The 22,183-nt window shown below is 41.6% G+C and overlaps 1 protein-coding gene across 1 annotated transcript in view; it reads right to left on the reverse strand.

Moving 5' to 3' along the window:
• SIPA1L1 (signal induced proliferation associated 1 like 1) overlaps positions 1-22,183 on the reverse strand; it is a 340,556-nt gene that overhangs the window by 91,456 nt on the left and 226,917 nt on the right. The window contains exons 7-8 of the mRNA XM_081100632.1: positions 18,748-18,936; positions 4,288-4,462 (exon numbers count right to left, since the gene is read on the reverse strand). Coding sequence (XP_080956758.1) covers positions 4,288-4,462; positions 18,748-18,936 — 364 coding nt within the window. The remainder of the gene's footprint in view (positions 1-4,287; positions 4,463-18,747; positions 18,937-22,183) is intronic.

Genomic DNA, 22,183 nt, shown 5'->3' on the forward strand with positions numbered 1-22,183 from the left:
GGTCTCCACATTTCAAATAACAAACTGCTGCGGGTGGGGAGAGTTTATTTTTTATTTACTGCAGGGTGACAGGAGTGTAAGTATCTAGAGGTATGTCATCCAAGTAAGGAAACAATGAACCAAAAAATCCACTGCTGCAAATTTCTTCATTAAAGAACCCTGACACATTTGTAACTTATTTGCTAGAAATCCTTATTTCTGAGATGTGAAAATGGACTTTGTACAAAAATTGGGAAAAAGAAGAAATGGTTCGATAATTCCTTCCCTGAGCTTCTCCCTCCTTTACCGAAGTACTAAAATCTGAATATAACTATATTACATGATGAGTAGGGCTGTCCCCTGGGATGGCTTGGGTGTTTTTAGTACAAGGGCTGAGAGAGGGGAAGACACAGCCACAAGGCAGAGCTCTGGACTTCAGTGGGCTTAATTCTACATTCATGCTTTCTCCGAATACTTCATTAACTAGGCCCTAGGATCTGTTCATTTTCCCCTAATGCTTCCTAGCTGTCTAACCTTAGACATGTTATTTAATCTAAAAAGAAAATTCTGGCCCTGGCCAGTTTGGCTCAGTGGATAAGAACTTCGGACTGCATACCGAAGGGTCGCAGGTTCGATTCCAGTCAGGGGCATGTGTGCAGGAGGCAACCAATCGATTTGTCTCTCTCACACCAATGTTTATCTCTCCCTGTCTCTCCCCTTTCCATTATACTCTTTCTGGAAATCAATGGGAAATTATGCTTGGGTGAGGATTGAGAAAAAGGAAACCAATTCTGTAAAATGGAGCTAACTGATACCTAGCAGGGTTTGTGGAGATTACATGAGATGGCATCTATAAAAAGTATCTGGGACTTCCCTTTCTGTCCATAACAGTACTGAGTACAGAACTTGCTCTCCCATTATAAGTAGAAAAGTTGACAATATATCTGTAGCAATTTTTCAGACATTTTACAATAGGTAGCATTAGATAGTGATCCCTGAGAAAAAGAATAAAAGGTGAGCCTTACGATTCTACCTGGCTTTCTACCTGGAGGCACTTTTGGAACAAAGGCAGAGCAGAGCTTGGAGGAGGGAAGCCAAAATAGACTGGTATCTAGGAAGCCTGTGGTAGCTGATATTTGCTGATTATAGTACCAAACAGGAGGAAACTACCCAGTGAAAGAGGTTCAGAATCTGCATAGGGGTTCCCCAAAATGCAGGCTGAATATTAAATTGCATACACATATAGTGAGATTCCAAAGCAATGGGAAGAAAAACTATTAGTGAAATAACCTCTATCAAAGAATTGTAAGCCAAACACTTCTCACAGTTCACATGGTGATAACCAGCCAGAGTAGAGGTACTTCACTGAATATGCAGGTATTCATGGCCTTACTACTATTACTAGTAGGGCCAAATTAGTCAGAGAGTAAAGGCTGCTCTAGGTATGCTTCAATAAAACTTAAGAATAAGATTCATGTAGATCAGGCTATTCTGTAAGTAATTCAACTGCCTACCCAAAACAACTCAACACTCTTTAAAGACAACAAAATTCATACAGTCAACAATGAAACACTCATAATGTTCACTAGGCAATCAAAAATAACCAGATGTGTGAAGCAGAAAAATGTAATTCAAAAGCAGGAGAAAATCCCAAATGACAGGGATGATGGAATTAGCACACAAGACTTTAAAAACAGCCATTATAAATATGTTCAAGGATTTAAAGGACAATATGAACCTAATGAGGAAAAATGCAAAGTATAAGAAAAGACAATCAAATGCAACTTCTGTCCCTGAAAACTATAACATCTGAAATGAAAATTTCACTGAATTGGATTAACAACAAATTAAGACACTGTGGAATAAAAGAAAAACATAGTGAACTTGAATACATATTAATAGTAATTATCCAAACAAAAGCATAGAGAAAAACTGGTTAAAAAATTAAATCAACAGGGTCTCATTCCCCATCAGTACACTAGTTAAGTGATCTAATGTACGTGTAATTGGAGGAAGGAAAGGGGTGAGGGGGCAGAAAAAAACAGAGACATAAAGATTGACAAATAATATTTGAATATGATGAAAGCTACAAATCTACAGATCCAACTAACCTCTAGACTGTTACATGTAGATGGCGTAATCCTTTAGAAATGCTTGCTCTGGAAAGCATGTTCTTTTTTAAGGATTACATTGGGGGGGAAAAGTTAGATAAAATGTGGTGATATTATCTCACAGCACACAGCGAAGTCTCATCTCATCTCTGGGTGTGTCAGGGCCAGTAAGAGGCTGCTGGGGTGTGCAGAGGCTGGTTTTTCCCCCTTTCTGTGGTCTGTTATTGTTTAATTAGAGGCCCGGTACACGAATTCATGCATGGGTGGGGTACCTCAGCCTCGCCTGTGATTGGGGCCAATTGGGACCAGCCGGCCAGGGGGAGGGACCGCAGATGGTTGGCTGGCCATGGGAGGTTGGCTGTGGAAGCACACTGACCACCAGGGGGAAGCTCGTGCGTTGAGCGTCTGCCCCCTGGTGGTCAGTATTCGTCACAGCTACTGGCTGGTCGTCCGGTCCTAACGGTTGCTTAGGCTTTTATATATATAGATAGATAGATACCTGTTTAAATGATGAGACTAATGGTCCCCTTTGACACTTGGAGTAAGAGAGATAAATATGCATATTGCCTTCTTCAGGGCTTTAGAATAAAAACACTTTCCTACTTTTCATTAACTTTAGGAAACGTGCCACTCTGAAAGAACAAGAAAACTATGGACTCTTCTGCTCCAAAGCTATGCTTCGAAAGGTTACAATGAGCCTTAAAGGAGAGTAGCTTAGTGGAAGGGAACCTTTCCCTGCTGAATGTATTACATAAAAACTGGGCAGTCAGAGGCAGTTTGCTAATTTAGGCTCAACCCCTCTAGCCTTTACAGTCATTGGGATATTGGAGCAAAATGTGTAGAGTGATTATTTTGCTTATTCCACTGCCTTACCTGATGCTACAATGCTTAAGTATGGCCTTTCTATACATTTCTAACATTGTCCTTCATCATCTAAAGGAAGCTGGGAATGTGTAAATACACAAATAATACATAATCTTATCTACTCCCACTCTGGCCATTCATTTATAGAATCAGAGTGCTTATTACATTCCCTTCCTAGACCCTTTCAATAGCTCTTTATGGTGATAATTTATATAACACCACAAACTGGGACAACATGAATGAACTGTACAGAGTAAATGTCAGAATATCTGGATAAAATGAGTTTAGGGCATATTGAGATTTAACATTTTGTGCAGTTGCAAGCAGAGTATGGAACATTAAAATAATATTTAAGAGTCTAGGCTATTTATGGGTTTTAATAGTCTCTCTTGCATGTCGTTTCCAAGTTGGCAACAGCAAAACCATGGCAACAGGAAATTCTTCCCTGCAGTTTATGAATGCTTTTCTGTTTTCATGACTCAACTCCTTATTTAATTTCCTGTACAGAAAATCAGAGAGATTACTATAGACTGCAATACAGATGTGCTAATCCAAAGACCTCCTCAAAGAAAAAGGTCACAGATGTCAATGGATGGATTTAGAGATAAAATGTAAAACTGCCTCCATGCAGACACACAGCAGTAGTCGACATACTCTAACCAAAATAGATACTTGAGAACTTAACTATTTTATTAACAACTTGAGGAAGGAGAGTGGACAACCTTGCATGTTCATGAGCTGTAAATAAACAGACTGCTTCATTATTGTGCGCTTAACCAACACATTTTATGAGCCAAATTAATACTAAATCTAAGAAGCCTATTTCCTTAGAGATTAAATTAGACTATGGACAATAATAACAGAAAATAAGCACCTAAAACCTTCCGAGATATTAAAAGACTACAAAATGAATAAGAAAAAACATGCAAAGGTTGGTTCAAAGATAAGCATGAGGATTATTAAATGAATTAATGGAAGTTAGAAATTCTAGGGCTTATGACCAGATGGTTATAAGTTTGTAGAGTTCTTCATCACATTAACATTCAGCTAAACATAGTGAAATGTACGCCACACTTTCCAGGAGCAAATCTGCATCCACTGCTCCATTCCATCCCCATCTCTGATAACACTTTTTATACCGTCTCACCCTAGCTGCTTTGATTATGGTCCGCACTGTTCTGGAGCCACAGACCTCCCCCTCGGGCTTTCTCTCCTCCATCACCAGCAGCTTCCTACAGTAAGTGGCAATGCTGTTTTTTGGGCAATTTAGCAGGTGAACATCAACACAGCAGGGGGAAAACAAACCTAGCAGGAGTGTACACGTATTTCTTACTTTTGGTGTCAAGCTGTGCACGATACTTCTCAAATCCTTTGAGCCGAACGCGTTCTCCCAACAGCTGAAGGAATTCCTCAAAGGCCGGGCCGGCTGATTCATTGTTGTACATCTCTTCCTCTGTGCTCTGTCCAGCTTTGCAGTACATGATGCCGACTTTCTGCTGATAGTTAAGCTGTGAAGGCAGGCAACACAATGCATATAAGCAGAGGCGAACCACTTTGGCCCACTTACGTGCTAATAAGTCCTGTAGAGCAAAGGCCCATTGAATAGCTAACGGCTCTACCCTCTTGAAATCATTCTGTGTTAATTCTTCTGTCTTTGATACAAACAGTACCGTAGAGCAAGCGTCTGTAATTATAATCTTCATTAATTTAGAGGAAAGGCCAAAAAAATAACATCTCCTGTTATTAACAATGTGAAGATCATGCATCATTAGAACAGATGTTGATACTCTCGGGAATTTCGGTTAATGGATTACAAAGTACAGAATAAGGCTATAAAAAACAGCTGACAACAAAAGGCAGTTCTTTTGCAATGTTCCCCTCTCTCCCCTTTTAAAAGGGGAGGCTTTTACGAATTTAAAAGCAGAAGCTCACTTTACAAAAGAGACTTTAAAAAATAAATTGTTTTGCCCTAAGAGGCCCACTAATGTTCTTGGCAAAAAATTTTTTTGGTAAAACTGGAAGAGACATCTTCTAATGCCATTTTTCCAATATACTAAATTATAAGCCTGTTATATCTTTGTTAGAGTGCTAACATCATTAACAATGCCCCTTTCAAATACTTTTCTAAAAGATGAGGCCTGGAAAGAAACTGGGAAGGGGCTTCACAATGGCAAATCGGCAAAGGGGCAAACATTTCTTCTTAGACACAGTTATAACCAAGCATTCAGGAGGCTTAAGTAGAACTTACTCATCACTGAAAAATCTAATCATTTTGCAAACGAATTTCAAGGTGATATTAGCCATTTAACAAGAAACGAGTTTTCAATATAAAAATGTAGAGTTTTAACTCTCCGTTGAAATCAGGGCAATCTGTATCACGTAGGCCTATTTCCAGAGTGGTGCTGCAATCCCTGCTTCAGTCCATTTTTATCTACTAAAAGAAAAGGGGGAAGGGGCGAGGCAAATTTTTATAACTAACATTTAATGAATACTCATTATATGCCAATCACTATGTTCCGTGTTTACCATTAGCTGATCTTACAACAACCCATAAAGCAAATACTGCCCCTCCTTGACAGATGAGCCAAGAGAATGGAAGAGAAAGTAACTGGCCCAGGAGGGAGAGTCACAGATCACAACTGTCAGTCCTGTGACCTGGCTCCATTAAACATGACCAGGACGCACCAGGCTTGTCCTGCTCCATTTCTATCACTGCAACGTATGTCCACAGCCCCTTACTTGCAAGTCAAAAGTGGAAAGATAAAAACAAACACAAACACATTTGGCAGCAAAACTTGGTTTGAGCTGATGTTAGTACTTTTAACTTATTCCTCTTTGTGTGACTATTTGTTCCTTTCCTATAGAAATATTAATGTGTTTGACTGTGGGGTGCTGTCCCAGATTCCACTGGGGATATTACTATACAGTGCGTGCATTTTACTACCCTCCCAGAATCTGGACATTTCTGGATTCTGAAACATATCCAGCTCTTATTGCTTTACACAAGGGACTCTGAACCTGAACAACTCCTTTCAACCTTCTAAACCAAATGTTTCAGAAGAGTGATAACACAGAAAATGTCATGGGAGAAGCTCTTTCTTGCTTCCCCCCCTCCACTGCATGCTACCTAGATGACAGGAAGTTCTGCAGCTTTACATGACCTGGGGACAGGAGGGCCCCCCTGAAGTTCTGTACAGAACTGACCGGACTCTGCCTACTCCAGGGCGTGGGAGGTGAAGTTCCGAGTCTGAAACGTGCAAATGTACTAGAATATTTTAAAAATAGCATATAACTTCCATTATTGTGGCTTCATTGTAATCATTAACAGAAAGAGATTTAGGACTTTCTCATTTTGTATACCACATGTTGGAAAAACCAAACAAAAGAAGTCAGAGTAAAACCTACTGCACACCACTGACATTTCCGCCTTATCTCAGCCGGCCTGCTTCAAATGTCTGACTGTAGCCAATGCTTAGAGGGGAACTCCCACAGGTAGAGATTTCATCTTGGCTTGGGAACTAAGCTGAGTACCCTATCAGGTCTCAGCAAATAACAAAGTAGTGGTAAGCTCTGCGTCTATTATAGAAGAAGTCCCTAATAAAGCCAGATCCTTACTCTCTCCCACAGGAGAACCATCAGAGATGAAGCGATTCAGAGAAAGGAAGCAGCGTTGGGTTATGTGCCGTTTGGCTCAGTGCCTGCCCGATCAGCCTTCTCGTGCAACAATGTAAGACAAAAGTCACCCTGTTCCATAGAAAGCGTCGGTGATATTGGATTTGTGGGATGGCTTTTTAAAACTTCTTAGATAAAGCCTAAGATTTCACTGTGCAACACTCAAAAGGATTCATTTATAAAAAAAAGAAAAAGAGAGAGAAAGAGGGGGAGAAAAGAGTTCAGAGGAACACAGATAAGTAAGCGAACTTCCCTCAAATCACTGGCGAAGAAGAATCTATGACTATGTGCTGTTTTATTAGGTCTGATTCTCATAGTCCCCAGAACTCCACCTGCAGACAGGAGAACAAACTGGTTTGTGCTGGTTATGAAAGGAAGGATCCTCTAACGGGATTAAGAAATTGGTTAGAATGTCAAATTTCCTCTGGTTTGAAACTGTGCCAATTGCTCTATCCTCTAAGGTGACAGCATGACTGTATCCCGAGTTTCTGCTGCAATTAAATCAAGGTGGGTGGCATTCTCTGAACTTGCGCTCCTAGAATCCTCAGTTAGCAGCCATGTCCCTGCCAGAATCTGAGAAGTTGTTAAGGAGAAGTTATGTAAATGTAATACGGAACATTTCAAGAGAAAGAGCAAATGCAAATGGAGTCAGAGCTGTCCTTTGGGGGTTTTGAATTGTTATGAGTTATATAAAACAGCATTTTTTTGGAGGCACACATCTGTATAGGTTCATGTATGTCAATATATAATCCTTTCATGCAATGCTCAAAATAGAGCTGCAAAGGCCCCAGAAGCCACCTTGGGAACGGGCTGGGGCTCTCTGCACTCGGGGCTTTGCTCTGGATAATCTCAGGGTCATGCTATACAATTCCGTGCTTGCGTATCAACTGCTCACAGGGAGCACTGATGGACGTGTCTGGTCACAACAAATGTTTGTATTGTAAAAAGGGATGATATTTTTGTTATGGGCAAGATTATTCTGAAATTTATATGGAAAGGCAAAGGAACTAGAATGGCTAAAACAATTTTGAAAAAGAATAAAGTGGGGAAAAATTATTCTTCCCAATTTCAGGACTCAGGTTATGTCTGAGATGAAGGTGAACCTCAACAAAATAAGTGTTTTTCAACCCCCATCCAGTGATGCGGACTCCCCCGGCTGGGAACAAACACAGCACAGCGCGGCTCTGCCTCTCATAAAAAAGGCACCAACACCAAACCGAAGAAACCGGAGCTGCAATCTGACTTACCCCGCCCTGAGCTCCTGGAAGGCTGGGGGGAAGTCAAGTTGGAGCCCCTCCAGGCGGAAACAGACGAGAATAACCAGGTTCTCAGAGATCGCCCAGCAGTGCCTCCTCATCTCTTCATCCCTGGTGTCCCAGCCAAAGGCAGGCCACCGGGCGGCACAGAGCATGAGAGCAAACCAGTCCTTACTGTTCTTACAAACCCAATTGCCTGATTTAATCTAGGAATTCAAACGCTCACTATGAAGTACGTTCTTGTGCAGCAGCTCTCACCCTTGAGGGTGCTTGAGCTGTGCTCTGGGGTATGGTTATTGGGAAATAGTTTGATCCTTTCAGCACTTGCTGTTAGGTTGTGCCAGAGCAGAGTTTAATTTGAGGATAATTTGGCCCCACTATTGCAGCAAAACCACTCTGAGACTTTGTCGTGAATGGAGGTTTTCCCGTCTGCCTGGTGGGAGCAGAAACTGTTCCCAACCACGTGGGAGGACGGATGACTCGCCCCTCTCCACCTTTAGGGGGATTCTCACTCTGGCCTCACGCAGTTTCCTCAAATGCATGCGCTTTTCAATACTCAGCTCTGTGAACCCCGCACCCGAGCCTCCTTGGCCTCACATCTCAGTCTCACCTCTGGGAGACCCCTGGGCTTCAGCTGGGTCCCCACCCACCCCCACCCCCTGTGAGCACTGCAGCCTGGACACTTCCTTCAGACTGGCGCAAGCTTAGGGTCTACTTCCTCTTTTCCCACCTCCCAGAGATCACTGTCCTTCATTGCCTGATGCACAGTGCCATAAAAATCACTGTTTCATTGTTCTGCCTCGTTTTTAAGTTGTTTCAGATGGGAGCATAGATCTAGTCCCTCTTTCTTAATCTTGGCCAAAAGTAGAAATCTGCCTTCAGTTTTGTGTATGTGTGTTTTTAAAATTTTTATTGATTTCAGAGCAGAAGGGAGAGGGAGAGATGGAAACATCAATGATGAGAGAGAATCATTGATTGGCTGCCTCCTGCACACCCCACACTGGGGATCAAGCCCACAACCCCGGCATGTGACCTTGACCAGAATTGAACCCAGGACCCTTTAGTCCACAGGCCAAAGTTCTACTCATTGAGCCAAACTGGCAAAGGCTACCTTCAGTTTTTAAATCGACATTATCTACACTAATAAAAGAGAAACATGGTAATTAGCCGAACCTCCACTACCCTTCCCACTGGCTAATCAGGGCGATATGCAAATTAACTGCCAGCCAAGATGGCGGCCGGCAGCCAGGCAGCTTGAAGCGAACATGAGGCTTGCTTGCTTCAGTGACAGAGGACTCCAACGTTCCCCGCCTGCTGCTGCCGGCCTCTGAGCTTGCAGTCTGAAACATTGTTACAAATACAGAAGTTAAACAAAACCCCAGAAACCTGCTTTCAGCCAGCTGGGATCTCAGAGCTGGAGTTGAAACAGTGTTTCGATTATAGAACCCAAACAAACCAGATACCTGCTTTCAGCAGCCGAGGCCTAAGAGCTGGAGCCAAGCCTCAGAGCTAAAGCTGGCCCAGAATAAAAAAAAAGAAAAAAAGGAGCGGTTGGGAGTTTCAGTCACCCGCCAGCCTGAAAACAGCCATCATCCCCTCATCCAGGCTGGCCAGGCACCCCAGTGGGGACCCACACCCTGATCCAGGACACCCTTTAGGACAAACCAGCCGGCCCCCACCCGTGAACCAGGCCTCTATCCTATATAGTAAAAGGGTAATATGCCTCCCAGCACCGGGATCAGCAGAGCAGCGAGGCCTCCCGGCACCGGGATCAGCGTGACAGGGGGCAGCGCCCAAACCCCCTGATCGCCCTGCGGCTGTGTGTGTGACGGGGGGGGGGGGGGGGGGGGCACAACCTCCCTATCCGCCCTGTTCTGTTTGTGACAGGGGAAGGCACCCCAAGCCCCTGATCAGCCCTGCTCTGTGTGTGACAGGGTGCGGCGCCCCAACCCCCCACATGGGCCCTGCTCTGTGTGTGACGGGGTAGAGCCATAACCTCCCCATTGGCCCTGTCCTGAGTGTGACAGTGGCGGCGCCCCAAACGCCTGATCGGCCCTGCTCTGTGGGTGATAGAGGGTGGCGCCCCAACCGCCCCCCACGGGCCCTGCTCTGTGTGTGACGGGGTAGAGCAGCTGTAGGCAAACTATGGCCCGCGGGCCGGATCCGGCCCGTTTGAAATGAATAAAACTAAAAAAAAAAAAAAAAGACCGTACCCTTTTATGCAATGATGTTTACTTTGAATTTATATTAGTTCACACAAACACTCCATCCATGCTTTTGTTCCGGCCCTCCGGTCCAGTTTAAGAATTCATTGTGGCCCTCGAGTCAAAAAGTTTGCCCACCCCTGGGGTAGAGCCATAACCTCCCCATTGGCCCTGCCCTGAGTGTGCCCTGAGTGCGGCACCCCAGTCCCCTGATCCGCCCTGCTCTGTGTGTGACAGGGGGCGGTGCCCCAACTCCCCTATTGGCCCTACTCTGTGAGTGACAGGGGGGAGCTCCTCAACCCCCTGATGGGCCCTGCTCTGTGCATGACAGGGGGGAGCTCCCCAACCCCCGACCAACCCTGCTCTGTGCGTGACAGGGTACGGAGCCCCAACCCCCCTGATGGGCCCTGCTCTGTGAGTGACAGGGGGCAGCGCCCCAACCCCCTGATTGGCCCTGCTCTGTGCCGTGACTGAGGGTGGCACCGCAACCTCCTCATCAACCCTGCCTTGAGTGTGACAGGGGGCGGTGCCCCAACCCCCCAATCGGCCCTACCCTGAGCCTGACCAGGGGCTGCACCTAGGGATTGGGCTTGCCCTCTGCCACCTGGGAGCAGGCCTAAGCCAGCAGGTCGTTATCTCCCGAGGGGTCCCAGACTGCGAGAGGGCACAGGCCAGGCTGAGAGACCCCCCCCTCCCCCCCGCGTGCACAAATTTTTGTGCACCAGGCCTCTAGTTTGTATATAATTTCTGAACAGTAAACTGCATCCAATTAAATGAGTCCTAATAAACCTCCACTACAATCGAGGTACAGACATTTCCATCACCCCAAAAGTTCCCTGGTTTCCATTTGCAGTGCATCCCTGAATTAATAAAAGTCTCCAACAACCACTGTTCTATGTTTCCCATTGTAAATTAGTGTTGCCTACATTTCAAAAGAGCATTTTTGTTGGGTAAAATTTACTGTGTCAGTTGTTCTTTCAGCATTCTTGATAAATCTTCTGACTTCCACCTTTTCTTCATGCTTCATAGCCAGCAAATGTTAATTTGAAAAGCCAATTGCCTGTCTCACTGTTCTTTTTTGAAGGTATTTTTTTCCTTAGGCTATTTAAAAAATTTGTTTATTTTCAGGAATATTATTTTTTACTATCAGGCTTAGGTCTGATTTTTGTTGCACTTACCGGGCTTAGGGCAAGCAGAGCTCCTTGATTCTACCTTAAATCATGTCTTTCATCAGTTTTGAAAATTATCCTATAAGTAATTCTTCAAATTCTGACTGTATTCCCAAATAATGCTTTAAGGTCGAATATGCTTTTAAACCCATCTACTGAGATTTTAACTTTTGGTTATTTTCTTCAGTTCTAGAATTTTAATTTGATTGTTTAACAGATCAAGTTCTCCAGTGACACTTGGGCTCTATTTTGTATTTCTGCCGCCGCCATGAAATCAATGAAAGTTGATCTGTCATCTAGCTTTTTATCTGCAGCCCCAAGTCTCATACAAATCAGCAAACATCCAAGGAAAAGAAGTGCTGCAGGATGTTTTTCATTTTGATGAACTCCAGTTTCTCAATTATTTCTTTTCTGAATAAAGTTTGTGGTATTGTATTTAAGAACTGTTCACCACACCCTAGAGCCCAAAGATTTTCTGTTTTTATAAAAATTTTTTATAGTTTTATATTTCAATCAATGATCCATTTGAATAAATTTTTGTATAATGTATAAGGTTTAGGTCAAGTTCATTATTTTGTCTATGGATATCTAATTGTCCCAGCACCTTTGTTTGAAAACCTTCTTGTTTTCACTCCTTTTAAAAAATCAGTTGGATATACTTGTGTGGAGCTGTTTCTGGTTTTTCTATTCTGTTTTATTGATCCTGTGTCTATCCTTCCAATAAATAATAAGACAGCTTTTATTACTGTATACAAAATTGTGAAATAAGGTGAAATAATCTCTCCTACTTTATTCTTTTTTAAAATTTTTTTTAGCTGTTCTAGTTCCTTTGCCATTCCATTAAAAGTTCAGAATAATCTTGTCTATAATTACAAAAAATCTTGCTGGAATTTTGATACTAATTGTGTTAAACTGTATAATTTAGGGGAGAATGAACATCATTAACATGTTGAGTCTTAGAAACCATGAATATGGTATATTTTCTTTGATTCCTTTCATGGGTTTTCAGCAAACAAGTCCTATTGTATTTTGTTAGATATATATGCAAGCATTTCATGTTTTGCTGAAGGATTATAAATGGTATTATATTTTATTTGCAGTTTTCACATGTTCATTAAGAGAATTCTAACTGTGTGAGTTGACATTGAATCATATAACCTTGTTGAACACACCTCCTAGTTCTAGGAAGTTTTTGTAGATTCCTTGGAGTTTTGTACATAGACTATTATGTTGTCTGAAATTGGGAATTTTATTTTTTCCCTTTTCTTTATCTTCATGCCACTTATTTATTTATTTAGCCTTACTGTGCTGACTTTTCAGATTTACTTTGTACATTGCAATGTACAAGGTGTTTACCTATATGTAGCAGGAAGAATGGAAAAATATATCTACTCCCTATTTCCAGAAATAAAATCCAAATTTATTTATTTAAATCATTGATCGGCTGCCTCCTGCATATTGAGCCCACAACTCCTGCAAGAAGTGCCCTTGACCGGAATCGAACCCAGGACCCTTCAGTCCACAGGCTGATGCTCTATCCACTGAGCTAAACCAGCTAGGGCCAAATTTATTTTTAAAGAATATTTTGTCTAGTGTTTCTGATTATTCTCAGTGGGTGGGCTAATCTGCGACAAGCTATATGCCAGTACTGTACATGAAGACCTTGGTCATGTTTTAAAAATCCTCATGATTCACACTGGTAGCATTTATTTTGGTTGTTCTTCATAAACATAACTCTCTTAACTACTTTCTAAATATTCATCACTATACTGTCCTCTTAAAAAAAGTCACAAGACTGAAAAAATTCAGTGTTGGGAACAGAAAATGCTAGTTAGAATATAAATCCTCATTGGACATTACTGAGAAAAATAACTTATTTTTTAAAATGGCATATGGATATTGGGTAGAAAAGTTATTTAAAAAATCTGACAGAGAGGCTGTCAAAATTATTTATATATATATATTCGCATAGACATATTCTAATCTATTTTTATCTGTGGCATAATGTATAGGAAATATTCTATACACACAATAATCTTCTCCATCTTCTCTAATGCTAGGTGGTGCAAAGTTTCTCACAAAAGTATAAAGCTTCATATTGGGTATTAAACTGATAATAAAGGCACCTGTTTTAACTTGAGATTGAGATGAATTTCAATTATACAGAGAAAGACTCTTCACTGCAGCGCTGTTTGTAATAAGAAAAAAATGTAATCAATCCAAATGCCCATCAGTAGGGAAAGTGATGAAATAAACTATGGTACAGCAATATGACAGAATATTATGTAACAGTAAAAACAGTGGGAAAGCAATCCATGTAATGACATAGATTTCCAAAATATATTGCTAAGTAAAAAACACAACATGTACAGCATGCTATCCTATATAATAAAGTGCTACTACTAATATGCTAATTAGACCGAACAACAGAATGACCTTCCAGACAAAGCTGGGGCTCTTGCACAAATTTTGTGCACCGGGCCTCTATTATTTTGTATAAGAAAATGGGGAAATAAGCTACATATGCATATTTGTTGATATCTGTATAAAGAAACATAGCAATACATAAATAAGATAAAAATAAAACAAAACTTGGTAACTATGAAGGAGGAAAGGAGATACGAACAAGGTAGAACTGGGATCCCCTGACATAAACACAATTACTTTAATTTTTGGATCATTTGAAGATAATAGCTAGCTGAGTCCTGTAGGAAAGAAAACTAGTTTAACTTTTTATTTTAAAGCTGAATTTAAAACACAATCCACAATATAAAAATAAGAAGACTGAAATATCTGCAATCAATTGTTCTGTCCTTTTTGGACTGTGAATCAAAAAATCCTTACTGCATGTCTTACTAGCCATGCTTAGCTCCATCCCTGCAAACTGCAGCCCTACCACAGCCAAAGACTTCCAAATGCTATGTTATCAGTCATGAAAACCACGGGATCTTACTTAGCACTGAAAAGGACTTCACAGTCATCCAACCCAGCCTCGGCTGGGGAAAGAGCATGGATGAGCTGGTGCAGAGCAAACACTACTTGCGAACAGACAAGACAGAGCTCCAAGTGCGGCTGCTTCTTCCCCTCACCTGATGACTATCATGGCTATTTCCTTCCTGACAATGTATATATGCTGAGTTGTCTAGAACCAATCTGGTGGCCCCGGGAACTTTAATCATGCATTAGCTGATATCATAATCTAAGAAAAGATTAAAATTTCAGGAAGGGTAATTATTTTGCCAAAGCTTCATTCATAGAAAATGGGTTTGGAAAAGTGTTTTCCCTATGATTCTTTGTTTAAATTCAGCTGCCTACATCAAAGAAGAAAGTGGCTGGTTCGAATCCATTTGTCCTCAATAAAATAATGCAACAGGGCAATGATTTGGTTAAGTCAGCAAATAATGTTACCCATTGTCCTTAATCAAAGGATGAGTGATATTCATTGTCAAACAAACACTGCTTCTTTCCTTACATCTATTCTTGAGATATATATTGCAGACCTAATTAGATACTTTTCCCCTTTAATTTCAATAAGTTGAAGGTTAACTTTTTAAAGAAAAGAGAACTCAATAAATATTTTCATTTCTTTGCATCTTTAATAAATACCTAGAAAAATAGTATAGACATATCCTAATGAAAACAGGACTAACCGTTTTCTCTACTGCAAACTGGCAACTGTACTTTAAGTATTTTTAAGCTCTGCTCCGGTTTCATTTGGGTTCAGCATGTTATACTTAATATTGGGCATTAAAGCCTGGAGCAGTAAAGCATGGAGCCAGCTGTCCAGTTCTTCTCTCTCTCACGGGTGATGGGTGAAGAGTGTGGGCTCTCCAGGTCCAATGCCTCCACCAGATCCTAATTGTGATCTGGGGGTCTTTCAACCTCTTTGTGCCTCAGCGCTTCAGTCTGTAAAACAAGGACTATAATAGCACCTATAGCAAAGCTGCTGAGTAGTAATTAAAAGAATCCATGTAAATTGTTCATCTAGTTGCCTGCCTTAATCACTGCTCAATAAAAATACCTATTTTTACTTTTCTCTTGTATGTGCCTCACACTCCTGCTCAGCTGGACTGCTTGCTGCCCTTTGTCTCTCTAAGCTGTGTTCTTACTGTTCTGAGTCTAGGCCCCTGTCCTGCTTGTTCCCTGGCCTGATGAAATCCTCTTTCCTTCCAAAGGCTCCTCATCCTGATCCATCTGATCAATCCTGACTTGGCCCCATTGGTTTGCACCTCCATTGCTCTTCATTGGCAATTCTTTTATTATACTCATTATATTAGACCTAACTTCCATTACAGTAACTTATGACCTTTTCTCCTCCATGGTTAAGGAGTGTCTTACCAGCCTATTTATTCTCTACAGTATTTAATAATCTTCAAAGAGTGGTTGTTCAATAAGCATTTACTGGATTTGAAGCAGTTACGCTTACTTGTGAAAGTAAGCATAATACATCCTACTACCTCTAAGAGCAGCTCTCTCATAGGATACTTACCAAGATTAAATGAGATAATCTATGTAAAAGGCTACTAACAAGTTATCATTTTATCATTATCAATCACAGCTACTATTTCTTCAATGTTCACCACATCTGGCACTGTACTAAGTGCTTCATACGTGTGAATTCAAACAGGGCCTGGCCCGACGACCTCACATTCTCCTCGCACAGAGTAGATGAGATCAAGGTGTTTTTTAAATGACTGATGAAGAAAAACAACAAATCCAAAAGTAACTGAGTTGGCTTGAATAGACATGAAATTCCTGATATTTCACAATATAGCTCTGAGGATAAAAAAAAAATTCAAGATACACAAAAGTGTATGAAAAGTTGCAAATCTTTAAAAAACAAAAGGAAGTATTAGGCGAACCGGTATCCAGTGCTCAGGACGGCTAAGATAAATTGGCCTGGGAACTGCTCCAAGTCTCAATCCTGCCAAGTATAAAAAAGGCCAATAACCGGAACCCACCACACAGGGTGCTAAGGACGAAATCAGATGATGCCGGTGAAGGGCTTAGAACCATGAAAGTAAACATATATTCAGGTATTTGCTTTCATCATAAGAGATGCTCTAAATTGTCTAATTAAGTGAAGACCTAGGATGATGATGGATAAACTAAATCCAGACTGGAACCAAATTTTCGGAGTCACAACCTGTTCTAAATTCTTGGCAGTGTGAAATCATTGGCAGGTCAGTTTCATTTTCTTACTGCCCATTATATGAGAGTGGAGGTGGACATCAGTACATAGTGAAGGGCCCAGAAAGTCTTCAAGAAGGAGAATGTGAGAGCTTGAGTAAATCACAAGGTGTATGTTCATTTCTAAAACTTCAGGAATTAAAATGCCTATGTCAGTTCCAACATACATATCAGAGTCTAGACCAGGGGTGGGCAAACTTTTTGACTCGAGGGCCACAATGGGTTCTTAAACTGGACCGGAGGGCCGGAACAAAAGCATGGATGGAGTGTTTGTGTGAACTGATACATGTTAACACTGCTGCTGGTGAAGGAGCGGAGGGGAGAGCAAGAGAACCCTCCGCTCTTTCGGCTAAGCAGGCCGGATAGAACAGCCGAACGGGCCGAATTCGGCCCGCGGGCCGTAGTTTGCCCACGGCTGGTCTAGACAAATAAAAACAAATTTTTATATTTCTGTGAAATGCTTTCTTTCATATTTTATAGATATAATTTTCATTTGTTCTTCTGTTCATTTCAGCTTTTAAAAGTGGTAAAATGAGAAATTAAGGCACCAAAGTTCTGAAAGGCACAATACCACAATATACCAAACAAACAGTTTTCTCCTTCCAAGCATAATTATGTAAGCCGTTTAGAAAAAACAATAAAGGAATCACTTAAATAAAATTTAAAAGGAGATTTAGAATTACCTTTTAGTGAGTCCAGTTTCTCGGTATCACACCATGAATCTTTTCAAATGTAAAGATGTACAAAGCATGACATTTTAAGAAGTGATGACATAGATGGAAACCCAAAGTGCTTTGCAATGACTCCAATGCATAATCTACTGCACTTATAAGCATTTGTTTTAAAATCTGTATTTGTAAAGGTGCCCAAATAACCTGTTTCTCAAAATGATTCCAAGGCGTTAATGAGATTTCCTACCCAAAAAAATGACTCCCCAGACAAAATGCCTAAGTATGTGTCTGTTTTTTAACAGTATAATTCTGGCATTGAAAGTTATGAAGATATAAATGAAATGACAGAGGCTAAGTGGGGATGCCCCTTGGTCCAGCTAAATTGCTGCTTGTATTAAATAGCATGTTTTAAATTCCTAGACTCCACTACTTAGTAAAATTTTCAAAATAAAACTGGGAGACTCACTTAAATTACCAAATTTTAATTATGCCAGAAAGGCATTAAAGAAAACAACTAACACATATTATTACCAATAATTTATGAAGGAAAGTATATTTTAATACCCCTCCACCAGGATTAAGAAGTTCATAATTTCAGAATGGATAGTTTGTGAATGAAATAAATTTAGCTTTAAATTAAACTCATTATAGTGTTATCTTTCCTGTATTGATGGTACTAAAGAGTGTTCATCACAGATCAGCCCCACCTCTGGTCCAACATTTGTAATCACAAAGAGAGGCATAAGTGCCAGAGAACTCATAAAATTTATACAAGAGGGGCACCCATTTTTTACTTAATGTGGTTAAAACAAAGGGAAAATGGCAATAAATACCTCCTTTATATAATACTAGAGGCCCAATGCACGAATTTGTGCATGGGTGGGATCCCTCAGCCTGGCCGGTGATAGGGCCCCATGGGGGCTGTGGGAGGTTGGCTGGAGGGAGGGACCGAGGGAGGCTGGCTGTGGGAGCGCACTGACCACCAGGGGGCAGCTATTGCGTTGAGCGTCTGCCCCCTGGTGGTCAGTGCATGTCAAAGCGACCGGTCATTCAGTCATTCTATCGCTTAGGCTTTTATATATATAGATAATCTGTCCTAATGTAGAATTTAGAAAGTTTCAAGTGTGTTGTACCAGCTAACAGTACAGGCTTTGAACTTATTAACTGTGTGAACTTGAACTTACTACTTAATCTTTGTGCCTAAGATTTCTTGTCTCTAAAACGGATAGTAACGGTCCCATTCTCATAGGGTTGGGAGAGTAAATGGGATAACATATTTAATTTACTTAAAATAGAGCCTGGTGAATGGGTTCATTAGTGTTAGTTATCATTATTACTGTTATTGCTACTACTAGAGTACTTCAAAAATCCACCACATTTGTGGAAGATTATCAAGAGTTGCACAGAGTTCAAATATCATATCCATCAATGCTGACATAGAGAATTTCATCAGATGAGAAATGTTCAGAGTTCAGAAAGCCAAGAAAAAAGAAAATGAGTAACTGCAAAGAAAATACCCTTCACAATAAATGGCATCAGTTTTCCTTGTCAAAAAAAGAACTATGAAGGCCTATGCTCTGGAAGCCTAAAGGAAACCTGAGCCTGAAGAATGTTCTCCAAGCCACACTCACCCCTTGTTCATCCAGTTTCATGAGCTGCTCTGTGACTTTGGGAGTGTTGAAGGCCAGCCGCAGGCACTGGATATTGAGCTCCGGGATCACGTGCTCCAGCACTTCTTTCAGGGGCAGCCCCCGGGCTGTCGAGTGCTTTGCTGTTGAGGGTATGGCATCCTCCAGGACCGAACCTCTCAGTGTCATGAGCTGAAAGAGAGGGCCGCTTCTGTTAACAACTTCCAGAAAGGAGAGAGTCCTCGTAAGTTCCTGGGCTTAAAAACATGCACATGCCATAAGATTTTATTCATGAACACACTGTCATGCTTATAAATACATGCAAGTTTTTAAAAATGTATGTTAAGCAAGGATGCTTTCTACTAAAATGAAAGAGAAATCTGTTTGTATTCCTATCATCTTGATGCTATTTACTAAAACCAACTGGACTGGCATGACCATGTTCTTTTTTTTATAATTAATTTTTTATTATGTTTTAATTGATGTTTTGAGAGAGAGAGAGGAGGGGGGGAGAGGGAAAGGGCAGGAAAGGGGAGAGAGAGAGAGAGAGAAAGAGAGATAGAGATAGAGATAGAGATAGAGAGAGAGAGAGAGAGAAACATTAATGTGAAAAACATCAATTGGTTGCCTCCCATATGTACCCCAACTGGGAATTGAACTGCAACCTGGGTTTGTGCCATGACTAAGAATTGAACCAGCAACCTTTTGATGCATGGGACAACACTCAACCAACTGAGCCACACTGGCCATGGCATCATGTTCTTTATTCTTGATGTATTTATTAACATGAGAAATTAATAGCATGAGAAGTCCCTACACGAAAACTAAGTCTTACTTTATTACATACTAGAGACTGGTGCACGAATTCGTGCACAGGTGTGTGTGTGTGGGGGGGGGGGGCGGGGGGGGGGGGTCTGGCTGGTCCTGCCCCAATTGGGGCTGATCAGGGTGGGCCTGCCAGGGGAAGGGAACAGCAGCAGGTTGGCTGGCTGGCCCCACCACCAATCGGGGTGGAGGGGGCTGATCGGGGACAGGGCAAGCCAGGAGGAGGGGCCACGGTAGGTTGGCTGGCCGGCCCCACCCCCCGCAGTGCACGTCATAGCGACTGGTCATTCCAATCACTTAGGGTTTTATATATAGAGATGCCTGTCTCACAAAGTCAGGAGCTATTGCCTGAAACTGACATCTAGGGCATTTCTATCAAAGGACTTTTGTTAGTTTATTTCTGTGAAGAGCCTCATAAAGATATTACAATGAATCCACATTTAAGGATTATTTTTATTGGATAGAAAAAATTACACAAAAGCTAGTGACAAATAAGCATCAGAAAGGGGAAGGAAGGGATAAAGGAAGGCAGGAAAGAAGGAAAAGAGAAAGGGAAGGTAGAGGAAGGGAAGGAGGAAGAAAGAGAAGGAGGGAGGGCGGTGGGGGATCGAAAGTACTACTTTGGGTATTACGTGTGTAGTAATGAACAATTCAGATAAAAGTTCCATCCTCACTGAGACAGAAAAAGAAAAAAATAAGAACAATATGTGAGACAGTGTTAAATTTTCATGAAAAAATAAAACCTGAAATTGGATATGAAATTTTAGATGAAGCCCCCTGTGATTTATGAGCAAACGCCAGAAGGAAATGAGAGCGCTCTGGCCAACAGCATGCCTGGAGAAGACTATCACACCGCAGACGAATAGAGAGCATCTAAGACCCATGGTGGAGGTGCCCTGAGACTGCCCCAGAGGGGGAGGCCAGTGTGGCCGGGACCGACTAATGAGGGGAGTTGGGCATGAGGTCCTGAGCAGATGTGCCCAAATCCTAGGCTACTAAGGAGACTGGCTTGTACTCAGAGGCAGATGAGAAACCAGTCTAGGACTCTGAACTGAGGATTGACAATATCTGGATTACATTTCAAAAGGATCCCTGCTGGGCCGAAGCTGGAAGACAGTTGTCAGGGAGAGATGGTAGTGGCTTGGCCCTGGCCCAGACCCAGGCAGTAGATGGGAAAAGTGGTTGAATCCTAGACATATTTTGAAGAAAAAGTTAACAAATTCTGCTTATACTTGGGGTGTCAAGAGGAAGAAGATTTGGGAGCGGGGGGGGGGGGGGAATGGATTAAAAAAAAAAGAATCAAGTACAGCTTCAAGGTTTCTGGCCTGAATAACTAGAATAATGGAGCTGTCATCCACCAGACATTAATTTGAACATGAAAACAAGTGGTAATGGCTTTTTGAACCATGAACAACATTTGACTTGGATGTTTCAATCAAAAGCTAGGGAAATGGATGCAAGAGACCTAATGCACTCTCATGGGTCAGCAGGAAAAGGACAGACTATAAGACCAGGGACCCGGAGGGAGGTGCAGGTGCAGCACTCCAGGCCAAGGTAGCGAGAGAGGAAAGAACGGAGGTGGGAAGGAAGAGTCAGTGTGGGTCACCCATCCCAGCTAAGGGGTCACCTTGCTATAGGACAGGAGTAACCTTGGAGAGAGGGGCTGGGGCTAGGTGTGGGGTGCCGGCCAGGCAAGCTGACAGGTACACTCATGGAAATCAGTGACAGGCTCTAGCAGCGGTTCTCAACCTGTGGGTCGCGACCATTGGAGAACACATATAGCATATCAGATGTTTACATTACGATTCATAACAGTAGTAAATTACAGTTATGGAGTAGCAACGAAAATAATTTTATGGTTGGGGGTCACCACAACATGAGGAACTGTATTAAAGGGTCGCGGCATTAGGAAGGTTGAGAACCACTGCGAGAGTGCTGATTTAGAAAACGTCAACTTCTGGCCTGAAGGATGATAGGACAGTGGCAAGAAGAAAAATTTTAAATGGGTTAAAAGCAGAAAAGGAATATTAAGATAGAGGCCTTAAATCAGAGCGGCCTTGGGAGGAGAAAAAGAAATACTTGGGTGTAAGCTAACTGCGGCTCATAGGAATCTGGTGGATCTGAGAAGCTGGAAATGACCAACTACCTTCAACCAACTTCAAAAACACAGTGTGTTCTCTGTTTTTCATGTCAACAGAAGGATTTACATGCTTACAATTAGCTTTGGCATGGAGAAAAGTACACTGGAGCATGTTAATCTTCATTTCACTCTGGCTGCTATATATACACATTAAGATATTAAAGTCATGCCTTTAAAAACCTTATTTTTAATTTCCCCAGAGTTTGAGCTTAGGAACAATGACTAAGTGAGGCCAACCTCTGAAATTCAATGGGAGAAGTAAAGCCAAATGCTCTATTTTAACTAGTTTCAAAACTATTATTTTCTAGATACCTCAAGGGGGTATCAGGCATTAGTGTATAACAATGATCCTAAGTGCTCAGAGGTAATAAATGGATAACTGGCACAGTAATTTATGTTTAGAAACATGACAGAACTTCATAATCCCAAATTTGCTCTTGGCTTTTTAAGAAATGCTTTGCTGGCTAGTTTTAT

This window comes from Myotis nattereri (assembly GCF_964212035.1).
Source record: "Myotis nattereri genome assembly, chromosome: 1".
Classification (NCBI taxonomy): domain Eukaryota; kingdom Metazoa; phylum Chordata; class Mammalia; order Chiroptera; family Vespertilionidae; genus Myotis; species Myotis nattereri.